Genomic DNA, 11,163 nt, shown 5'->3' on the forward strand with positions numbered 1-11,163 from the left:
TCTGCTGGTACACTTCAAACACGATGAGCTGTGCAGATCAGATAGGTCATTTTTCTGTGTGGAACAGAATGTTCTTGGAAGGACGTGGAGCTTAGCAGATGGAGGAAATGGCATGACTTGATTTTTGATATTGTAATAAGGGGGGAAACTTCAAACAAGCAAAGTAGCAACCACGTTACAGTGAAGATCTGAGCCGCTGCTCTTTTGATTACAGCAGATCTGGGTCCAGTTACCCCCATTCCGAGACCTATTATTCTTGTGTCTTTGACAGCAGCCTAGCAGAAAAGCTGAGCAGAGGGTCAATTTTCCATCATTTTATCTCCATGACAGATAGTTCCACTTATCTAAGTTATTTTATAGGCCGATAAAAAGACGGCATCCCTATATCAGAAAAGTGGGAAAGAAGCAAGAAATCTTCCAGATGATGCATGTATTCATAGGAGCAGATGCAGAAGGAATCAATATTGCTTACAGACATAAAGAGGTTCCAGAATTCATTTCCGGATTGAATTTAGGGTAATTCAGTCCTCTACCAAGATACTTCAGCGACCATCCCCACATGGAAGTTTGACATTTTCCATTGCTGGCCATCTTGTGACTCATAGTAACCTCCAGAAACCTTTCCCACCTAAACTCAAACAGCTGGAATTCCACTCCCCCCCCCCCAAGCAAATACCTGCATATTAAGTCATCCTAAGGCACAGTTTCATTTGCTTCCCCTCTCCCCAACATACATAAACACACATCATTGGCTGGACTCAGTATCTGGGACATATTATAGCAGTGCTTTCAGACAGCTTGGCTACCCTCCTGTTAGCAGTGGGCAAACCAAATGCTACCTTTGTCAGTGACTCAAGAGGGGGCAAACAAATACCGTGCGATGGCAAACCAACCAGCACAAAAATGTCACAGTCAAAGAAACCACATCAGAGTTCTCTGTCTGCCAGTGCTGGAACCCCTAACAATGTGCTGGTTTGTGCCTCTCACAGTCTAGCAAGTCTGTTTAGGATTGCAGCGGTGAGCCTGTGCAGATTGGTCAGTAAGATCTGCTTAGAAGAAAAGCCATTTAACTTTGTAGGATGCACTTCCTTGGGAACGAGTCCCACTGAATGTGCAATTTTCTTCTCAATAAATATGCATAGTCTCTGGCTCCTTCTCCCCTTGTTCCAGCTTTCTATTCTTTCCTATGCAGTACCTATAAACAATTCCATGGCAAAAACCTCTGACTATAATTAGGGTGAAAAATTATTCCCGGGATACTTTTTTTTACACATGTGTATATTCAAAAAATTTCCCACTGAGGCTGGACTTTAAATGCCCATCTAAGGCAAGGCTGCCAACTCAAATCCACAGGGGAGGTGACCTTCAACCCCCACAACCTACGCTCCAAACTTCTCCAGTCGTCCTTACCTTCAGACGACAGGTTGCCAGACAGGAAGCGAAAGAAGCAGGCAATCAGGTTGAAGAGCTGCTTCTTACAAGTGTGCCGGTAGTCCCGGATCTTGAGGCGCACCTCTGGGTAGCGCACAGGCTCCCCTGACTGCTTAGCCCCTCCACTCAGCCCATTGTGTTCCTGGGGGCCTTGGGACCTCTCTTGCTGGCTCGCCACTCCTTTTGATTGTGCTCCCCTCACTTGCAAAGTTGCTTGGGCTTTCTTTGGCAAGAGCCTCATCGCTATGTCTTGCTGCACTGACCTTCCTTCCCCCTCCACTTGCATATGTTTCTCCTCTTCTCTCACCTGCCTGCCTCTCCGGGTCTCTTCTCCTCTTGCCCCAGGTTGCTCCCAAATTTGGATTCTCTCATGCTGGCTCCTCTCCATTTCCATGAGCACACCCCCCCGGTCTTTGTCGACGCTCCCTCCCTGAATTCAGCCGTCCCCTGTTCCCCTGGATATTACCTAAATCCTAACTTGGCACCCCTCTTTCTATGCCCACTGTCCGCAACTATTCCCAGCGGCCTGGGGCTCTTGGGGTGCTCAGCCTGTGTAGTTTTTGCTCCCATCAGTCCACCTTCTCTGTCTGCAATCTTTGCCGTGCCCCTGAATCCCGGCTTTCCCTCTGACTAGGATCTGCTTACCACGTAACTCAAACTCAACCTCTGCTATCCCCAGGGAGAAGTGGGGGAAAAGATTCTCTGTGCATTTTAACCCTCTGAGTTCTGCACGCTCGTACAACCCGCTCACTGTTTTATTCTCCCGCGCTACGCTCTTGGGCTTCTTTAGCCCTGTGACACACTTCTTGCCCCTAGGCCCAGCGTGGTTTCCCATCCCACCCCCACCTCCAACTCTCCCCTCCAGCTGAGCATCTCAAGACTCGGCAGCCATCTGCCATTTCCTCGCCTCAGCCGTTTGCCACCTGGGCCACAAGTAGGAAGAGCCGGCCTCAGGTTCAAAAGCCAGCTCTTCCACAAGGGGTACTCTGACAGCACTGAAGGGAATGAAGAACGCCACGCTCTGGCCTAGCCTTTAATCCCCGCACCTGCCTGGACGTAGATTTAACTTTTCTTCTAGGAATACACGATTTCAGACACAAATACACACACACGACGATCGCCCTGCTTGGAATCTCAACTCCTCATACAATCGTAGGAAGATGTCTTATATGAAGTCAAACCGTACTCTTCATCCAGATCTGCAACAGACCTGGGATCCCTTTAACTGGAGATGCCAGAGAGTGAACCTGGGACCTCCTGCATGTAGCCTGTGTGCTAAATATACCATTAAACCACCTTGTGTGGGCATATCTGCATTGCAAGGTATGGCCCCTGCATCGTATCCCTTTGTTATCAGGGGTTGTGAGGTGTGAGTCAACAACTGCACAGACTGAGCCTGGGAAGTGAGCAGTCTGAGTCCTAGACTCATGCTTTAATCCTTCTCTGGTCCTGAAGGGGCTGGGGTGTGCCCCAGGAGTCTTTGCAATTGGAAGCCATTATGAACCTTCTCTGTTGGTGGGGCCTGGAACAGTACTAAATCCAACTTTGGCCTCCTTCTCAGGCCTAGCCTCCAGCTATTTACCACAGTCTGGCTTCCTGGTCCATTTTTTCATACCCCACAGGGTTTCTCAGGCAGGGTGTGAAGTGTGGGAGTTTGGCCACAGCCCCAAGAGAGGCTACACATTAGCTAATAGGAAGAGAGAAAAGCTGGACTGGGTCTTGAGGGCCCCTAAAGAGCCAGTTTTAGCTTCCTCAGGAGGAGCAAAGGTTGCCTGTTGAGGTAGAAACCACCTTGGTAATAAAGACATTCTGAGGAGCAGGCCAAGAGACCCAGGGAGTGGACATGACAGGAAGAAGGAAGAGAGAACTAGGAGAAGAATTATAAGAGTTGGTTGTTATACCCGCTTTTCACTACCAGGAGTCTCAAAGCGGCTTACAATCGCCTTCCCTTCCTCTCCCCACAACAGACACTCCGGGAGGTAGATCTGAGAGAGCTCTGATAGGACTGCTCTGTGAGAACAGTACCCTCAGGACTGTGACTAGTCCAAGGTCACCCAGCTAGCTGCATGTGGAGGAACAGGGAATCAAACCCAGCTTGCCAGATTAGAAGTCGCTGTTCTTAACCACTACACCACGTTGAAAAGGGCAGGAAGTCAAGAGACTTCTCCTTCCTGTGGCCTGTGGAGAGGGAGTGGGCACGAGCTGAGAAAGTGGAAGCTAATAGAAATATATATATTTCATTAAAATTATGTCATGCCAGCAGCATGACATTACTTCTGGTTACACATTGGTGGCATAACAAGGTGATGTTTGAGGATTTGGGCAAAATGCTTTACCTCAGATTTTGGCCCAAATTATACTGCGCCCGGAAGCCGCAGTGTGAATTTAGCTTGCCTTAAGCCACACTATGAGTTACTCTTGTGCAGGTAAAATAAGACCTTGCTTGCTTGGGGATTACAGTTATTAAGGTCTAAAGCCAAAGCCTCTGGATTTCAAAGCATTTAAGCCCCGCCATCATGACGTCATTGGTTGAGATATAAAGGTTATCCTAATCCTGACATCAAAGCTGGCTTTGTAGGTCAGCCGCCAAGCTCAGTGTCAACCTTCCTTTGACTGAAGCAAAGTTCAAGGATAAGTGGTTATCCAAAACCACCAGCTTCTTTCCTTATGTAGTGCCACAGTTCCTCACATTTTAGAATAAAATCACCTTCCTTCAGAGGAACCCATTCCCTTGTAGTCTTTTTGAATCAAAAGTAAACTTAGAGCAGTGACTCATGCATAAATACAACAGTCTTTTCAGAGGGCAGGTCACTCCATTGATTTTCTTTTTTTTTTTTTATAGAAAGTTTTTATTTTATTTTCCAGAGTTGAAAACAGTGAGATACATGCAATCTACATTGTTAGTACAGAAAAGGAGAGCTATACTCTTCATTTGATACACTTGGTTCCCCATTTTTAATCCCTTTTGTAAATAGTTCAGGTAAGGGCCCCATTATTCTTGAAAGGCCTCTTAGTGTCAGTTTGGCTATCTTGGTAAGATCAGCTAGTTTATTCACCCAGTCTTCTGTCGAGGGTAGTTCTTACGTTTTCCATTTCTTGGCCAATTCTAGTTTTGTTGCCGTCGTCGCATAGTAGAAGAAGCTCTGTATGTGGGTTAGGAAGCGCTGTGGAAAAACATTTTGGTTCCCTGTTTCAATCTTACAAACCCTCTTCTCTCCATTTAAGATTATAGACTGGCTACAATATTATGGACTTTTACCCAAAGCTTATAGACTTTTTATAGACTTTTTCACGTTTGCACCACATTTAAAAAGAGAAGTCTACTTTGTTACCATCATTTCAACATTTGTTTGCATAGTTTCTGATAGTTTTAACAATCATAAACAGTTTATACTTAACATAGTCCTAGAGCCCTCCACATTTTCACTAGAAAAAGGGAAAAAAGAGAAAAAAAATACTTAGTTGTACGGAAAGAAGGGAAACAAATATATATAAGTATACATTGTTGATACCAGAAATAATAAAATGGAGTCTTCATTAATTAATAGAAAATATTTTTCGTTAGTTATATATACACCTCCTCAGCTAGAAACCTTTTTTTAGTTATGCTTTAAATTTAGGCTGGAAGTCACTACATAGATATGCTAGATAATTCAAATTCAGCTATCATAGGAAATCTCAAACCCCACACTATAATGTAAGCCCATTCCATTAGGTGTCTCCTTTTAGTTATGCTTTGATTTTGGGCTGGTAGCCGCTGCGAAATTAGGTTTAATAATACAAATTCAGCTTACTTAAAAGATCTTAGACCCCAGATTAACTTCTTAACTAGTTATATTGCCTATATGGCTACATAAAGGAGGTAAAGGAGGAAAGGAATTTCGACCACTGTGTTGCATTTCCATTCCCCAAGCTTCTTAGGGAGGTCTCATTTCGAGGCTTATTACGTCTTGTGACTCCCGTTGACTGATGTTCTGTCCCATTGGTCTTTGACTGGGAAAGTATAGTTGTAGTCTTTCCCTCGGAGTATACATCGATAAATCTTGAAGCAGTTGTACCTCCTGGACTCCAATATCAGTACAGATGTTTTTCCATGATGCTCCTTTCAATCGATTGCTTTCACCGCAGATCCATATGTCTTTCTTGAGTATTGTTGCTTTGGAGTGGCTGTATATCTTCTCAGGCAGGGTGTCCTTATCTGAGCTGCAAGACTCTGACATCCCCTTTTCTATCTCCATAATTTCAGATTCCTCTTCTGCTGGTAATTTTCCATCTTGTTTAGAGCTATCATCAGCCACTACTATTGGTTCATCATTCCTGTTAAAGACTTCTTCCTTAATGCCTTTAAACTCCATGAGCATATTTTTAAGTGAACCATTTAAAGATTCTTTCAAGTCTTGTGTTTGTTTGTCTAGAAGATATGCAAATTTTTTAAACGAAAACATGTTCCAGGTTTGGAATTTTGTTAGACTTAATATTTGCAATTTTGCAAGTAGCCAGTAGAGGTCCTACAGAGTCCTAACGAAAGCAACAGTGTTTTTAATTAAAGGAATGTCTCTAAGGCTTAGTTCTCGCGAGATTCCATGGCTCTAATCTCTCTTATCTTCGAAGACGAAAAACAGATATAATAAAACAGATAATAAGAGCTGTTACTTATTAGATTGAGTTGATTTAAGTCCTTCTCCTGATTAGAAAAGAAAATTAGCCTGCCTCAGAATGAGGTGGCATCAAGCAGAGCCAGAAACGGGGGAAAAGTAAAGACGGAGAAGCGGAAAAGCACTTGCATCTCTGCGTTGATTAATGATTCAGTATCTTGGAATCTGGCAGCTTCCCCCCCTCAGTATTATCAGACAGTCCTGTCAGTCTGGCTTGTTTGGATTAGCGAGAGCAACTCTCCACGCCGAGAGTTCATTCCAGGGAAGAAGGTGCCGAGGGAAACCCCACTCACTGTTTGCAGGCTCGATCTGATGTCTGCCAGATGTTTTCACTCCAGAGTTGTGGTGAGTCGAAGGTCTTGCTGGGAGGTATCCAATTAGCTTTGTAGATTAAAATAAGCTTTGTAGATTGCAGAGTTGAAAAAGGAAGAAAAGGAAAAAAGATTTTAAGATGGCGGACGGCGCTTGCTGGACCCTGTGCACACTGAGCTTACGTTCCAGTGGGAGATTAATTTCCCTGCGGAACAGAGAGGCCCCAGAGATTCACAAGGAATTCCTGAGAAGATTTAAGGGTGGGTTATCGTACCCAAAACCCGATTCTGTCAATCACAGCAGCGATTGACCCTCAGTGGAACAGGAGCTCGAAGTATTCGAGCTATCCAAGTGCCATGGCTCCGCCTTCTCCCACTCCATTGATTTTCTGCATTAGGAGTGGCTGAAGGGTCCGACTGTATTTGGTGCAAAGATGCGGCAGAATAACCTTCTCCCAACAGGAGCCAATAGGAAGAAGCCCATTTCGGAACAGTGATTCATTCAGAGATAGAGCAGGTACCCTCTACCTATTTTAATTGGATTCCTCAACCATTCCTGATATAGAAATGGATCAGAATTTGAGTTACCACTGACCTTTAATTTTTTTTTTAAAGACACATGGTAGAGAGGTAGCTGTGGTACAGTACAAATCTATACAGAGTTACTGCAGTCTGAACCCATGAATTTCAGTATGATTAGAAACTAGAAACTCTGCATAAGGTTGTTCCGTGGCAGCCAAAATGGCAGCATGTCTGAGGCCAGGTGAATGTGGGACTCAGAGTAAAGGAAAAGAGGAACAAGAGCCGTCAACAATGACAAGGGAAGAAACAGGCCTGCTGAAGAAAGGGGAAAGATGGCATGGATGGTCCACCACCTTGGCTGAGGGTCCACCAAGATAGCAAGTTGGCTCTGTTCCCCCTCCCCTGACCTTCCCCAGGTTAATAGTACAACCCGTACAGCTATTTCTTTGGAAATGCTGTGTTCACAGACTGCAATTCTGCAGGGAGACATATCAATGACCAAACTCCTTGCTGGACAATTCCTGCTTTACCCAGGGTAATTGGACACCAGCACCTGAGAAAAGCTGAGATTTCAGCTCCCCAGCTCCGACAAACCCAGGCTGCTTGAGCCAAAGCTTGCATTGACTGTGGTGTAACTTTTACAAGCATAACTTTCCCCGTGCATTGGGAAGAAGGGAGGGAGGTTTTCTAGGTGTCCAATTGCTATTCAAAAGGAGGGCAGCCAGTTAAAACAATACCATCCTTACTGTTCTGCCTTTGATCAAGAGCTGGCAGGCTGGCTCAAGGAGGGATAGACTGCTGCAAATTTCATTACTGATCGGCATCACTAGATCTCCACATCAGCCACGGAGCCGAGATGCCTTAGAAGCCCTGCATCTGCTTTGCATGCAGATGGGCCCAAGTTCAGTCCCCAGCTTCTCCAATTAAAAACATGAAAGGTGCAAAAGACTTCCACCTGAAACCCTGCACAGTCACTGCCAGTCACAGCAATACTGGACAATGGCTGGAGTGAGTAGAAGGCAGCTTCATGTGTTCATCTGTATGGGATGAGGTCCCAGTTTGCCAGGACTGATTCTTGTTTGGAACCATATGGATTCCAGCTTAAATTTTACCCAACTTTTAAAAAAAAGCTTCCATCTTTCAGAGTAGAGGACGTTGGAAATATGGAAAATGCTAAAGATTTAGAAACACAGCCACAAGAGCTTTGGCTACAAGACCCCCACCCTCCCAAACCCCTAGCCACATCTTGAAAATCAGTTGGTCTGAAGTAGAAAAACAAAAATTAGGTCCATAAGAAGGTGCTATTGGACTCAATTTTTGTTTAGCTTCTCTTAATGTACGTAATGGGCAGCTTTCCCAGCAGATTCAAAGGGAAAATAGCTTACAGATCAAAGATGACCAGGATTACATTACATAACCGATGCACGAAACTTGGGGCCAGATGCTATGGGGCTGTTTTCCTACTGAAAATGAAGAGGGAGAACCTCTAAACCTCCTTACAATGGAAGGAAGAAATATCCCCTCTGTTTTTCAAGTTAAACATCCTCTGCAGGTCCAATGACTGATTTCAGGCTTAAGGTGACCAGATTGTCCCACTTTTGGAGGGACATCTGGGGGTACCTGGCAAATTGTACTTATGTTGAAATTAAATATATATATATTACAATACTATTTTTGTGTTCTATGAAACTTTTTGTTGCTCCATATAGACCAAATTTTTAATCAAGAACCTCCCCCCCCCCCCACCGATCAATGGTGTCCCACTTTACCAATGTTATAATCTGGTCACCTTAAGCGAGAAGCAAATGGCTGTAATTACTCTATAATGTTCTATAAGTATTATACCCCTGGGGCCTATATTTTCAGCCTTTTACTAAACCAGTGCTATTCTAGATATTGGGAGCTGCCTGTGGTTTCACCCTTTGATAGCTTACCATTGACTAAGCAATAAAAGGATAAGGAAGCTCATCGAAAGCTTGTTCTCGTTTTCAATTAATGGAAAGTATGAAAAAGGAAAATCCTTATTGTGAAATTCCTTTGGTGTCCCTGACGAACAGTTAAGCTATCAACAAACCATGTGCTATGAAGATCCCAGGCATTGTTATTTTGTGAGGCTTTTGGATTAGCAGAGAACGGCCCACCCACGAGATCAGAGCAGACAACTGTGACAGGCCTTGTTCTGAGAGAAATGGGAGGGAGAATGGGCACACTAAATAGTATTTACATGTAACCACTTTGGATTCTGGATATAATATCCATGGATGGTGTGGAGGTGCTAAAGCAGCTATCTCGGGAGGTGGTGGGTTCTCCCTCTTTGGAAATTTTTAAACAGAGGCTGTATAGCCATCTGACAGAGAGGCTGATTCTGTGAAGGCTCAAGGGTGTGGCAGGTTACAGTAGATGAGCAATAGGGTTGTGAGTGTCCTGCATAGTGCAGGGGGTTGGACTAGATGACAAAGGAGGTCACTTCCAACTGTATGATTCTATGATTCTATCTTTTGTGCTACAGTTCTGTGTTTGGGAAAACAGCCAGCACATTAACTCAAGCCCTAGCGAAGTGCTTACAGAATAAAACAGGAGAGTTAAAGAATGGTCAAAATGAATAGTTTTGTAAAATGCTGAAGATCTTCTAGTTTTCATAACAAGATATATTTTGAGCATACTGCCACATGGTCTAAAAATCAAGCAACAATTAACTGTACATCTAATAATGAAAAAGTTAATTGTTTCTTTTGCTGCAGCTGGAATGTATCTGAGGCCAGATGCAACTTTAAGGTAGATTTTGCTTATTGAGGCAGAACAAGAGTGTATAAAGTCACATCACATATTAACGATGTCTTTTGTTGAATGTCTATATTCCTCAAGCCCAGGAAGCTTGTGTTGGGGATGTTATTTTCCTTATAAGCACTGGCTGTCCAGCAAGAATCTATGCATTTCCCCTGTGATCAGCAAGAAGAGAAAATTTCTGATGAAACCATTGATGAACTGCATGCTCAAACTGCAAAACGTATATTCTACTTTCTCAAGAAAAAAAATACCATATTTTCGAATACGTCAAACTGAGATTCGATGTAGTCTATGCTTCACTGATGAGCAGATGCAAATTCTACGTCATATAGCAAAAGCTTATGTTTGTAGCCTGCCTTCTTTACCAAGAGGGACCCAGAGTGGTTTCCATCATTCCGGTCTCCTCCCACAGCCCTGTATGTGCCTGGCTCAAGGTCACCCACCAAGCTTCCATGGCAGAGTGGGAATTTCAACCTGGGTATCCCAGACCCTCGTCCAACACTTTAACCACTATACAAGCTTAGCTTTCATTATAAATAACATGGGGGTCTGGAGTTAACTCGGGCCAGGATATTCCAGTTCCTTTCATTTATGAACCTGGAACTCCCACAATCATCCTGAAGTTGGTGGCCAATTTTGAGATTCCAAGTTTTCATGGTGTCCCTTGGTAGCCCTGAAAAGCTATACGGACAGTGTCTGCCTATTAACCTTGTATGCATCGAGCTGCAGTTAGGCATAAGAGCAGGGCCTGTAAAAACCACAGTAGTCCTCTGCATGAGGAATGGGCTTCGAATTCCTGCATTACATTCATTAGGTAGCTGTTCTGGCAGAGCGAGTGAATACATTCCTTTGCCAAGAGAGTATTTCATTCCCATCGTATTGTTGCAGAACTGCCACTAGAGGGTACTCGCTATCAAACAATGACTCAAAGTCTTTACTCTCCCAGCACAAAACATCTTGCATTTCCACCATACAGCTCACCTGCCCTCATCAGTCAAACCTGTTGGTAGTCTAGAAATGCTGATAAAGGCCGAACGGAAGCATTCAGTGCCAAGAAGACCCTTCCCAGCTCTCCAATCAGCTTACTTAAGGTTGCCACAATCCTTTCCTGGCGCTGCGCCTATGTCTTTGGCAATAGCCCAACACAGAGAAATGCAGCCAGCAAAGCTGTACGAGGCAGCCCAGCCATCTTTCTCCTTACCTGATCCCTGGGGGGCAGCGCTGGAGAGGATCCACTTCACCAAGCAACATTTCATCAGGGCCTTCCGAGTGAGCCGTGGCCTCTGCCATTTCACGTTCTCCATCTTCTCAAAGGGCGTCTGGCTGGGGTCGCCCAACAGGCTGCCATCCGTCTCCTTGCTGTCCTCCTGAAACAGCAGAAGTCAGGAGAAGCCTCAGAAGGCTATTTGAGGGACTGTAGGTGGGGTTGCATCTTGAGAGGTCACCTTGGTTGCTGC

At 44.5% G+C, this 11,163-nt stretch overlaps 1 protein-coding gene across 4 annotated transcripts in view; it reads right to left on the reverse strand.

Annotated features, from left to right (window-relative positions):
* KCNIP3 (potassium voltage-gated channel interacting protein 3) overlaps nt 1-11,163 on the reverse strand; it is a 90,667-nt gene that overhangs the window by 54,454 nt on the left and 25,050 nt on the right. For 2 of the 4 annotated variants that reach the window (XM_077305009.1, XM_077305010.1), the window contains exon 2: nt 10,908-11,073. The exons of 1 other annotated variant lie outside the window; for it this stretch is intronic. In XM_077305009.1, coding sequence (XP_077161124.1) covers nt 10,908-11,073 — 166 coding nt within the window. Of the gene's footprint in view, nt 1-1,410; nt 1,688-10,907; nt 11,074-11,163 lie in introns of those variants that run through there. One more of the 4 variants, XM_077305006.1, reaches the window with a different exon arrangement.

The sequence above is a fragment of the Paroedura picta genome, chromosome 12, assembly GCF_049243985.1.
Source record: "Paroedura picta isolate Pp20150507F chromosome 12, Ppicta_v3.0, whole genome shotgun sequence".
Lineage (NCBI taxonomy): Eukaryota > Metazoa > Chordata > Lepidosauria > Squamata > Gekkonidae > Paroedura > Paroedura picta.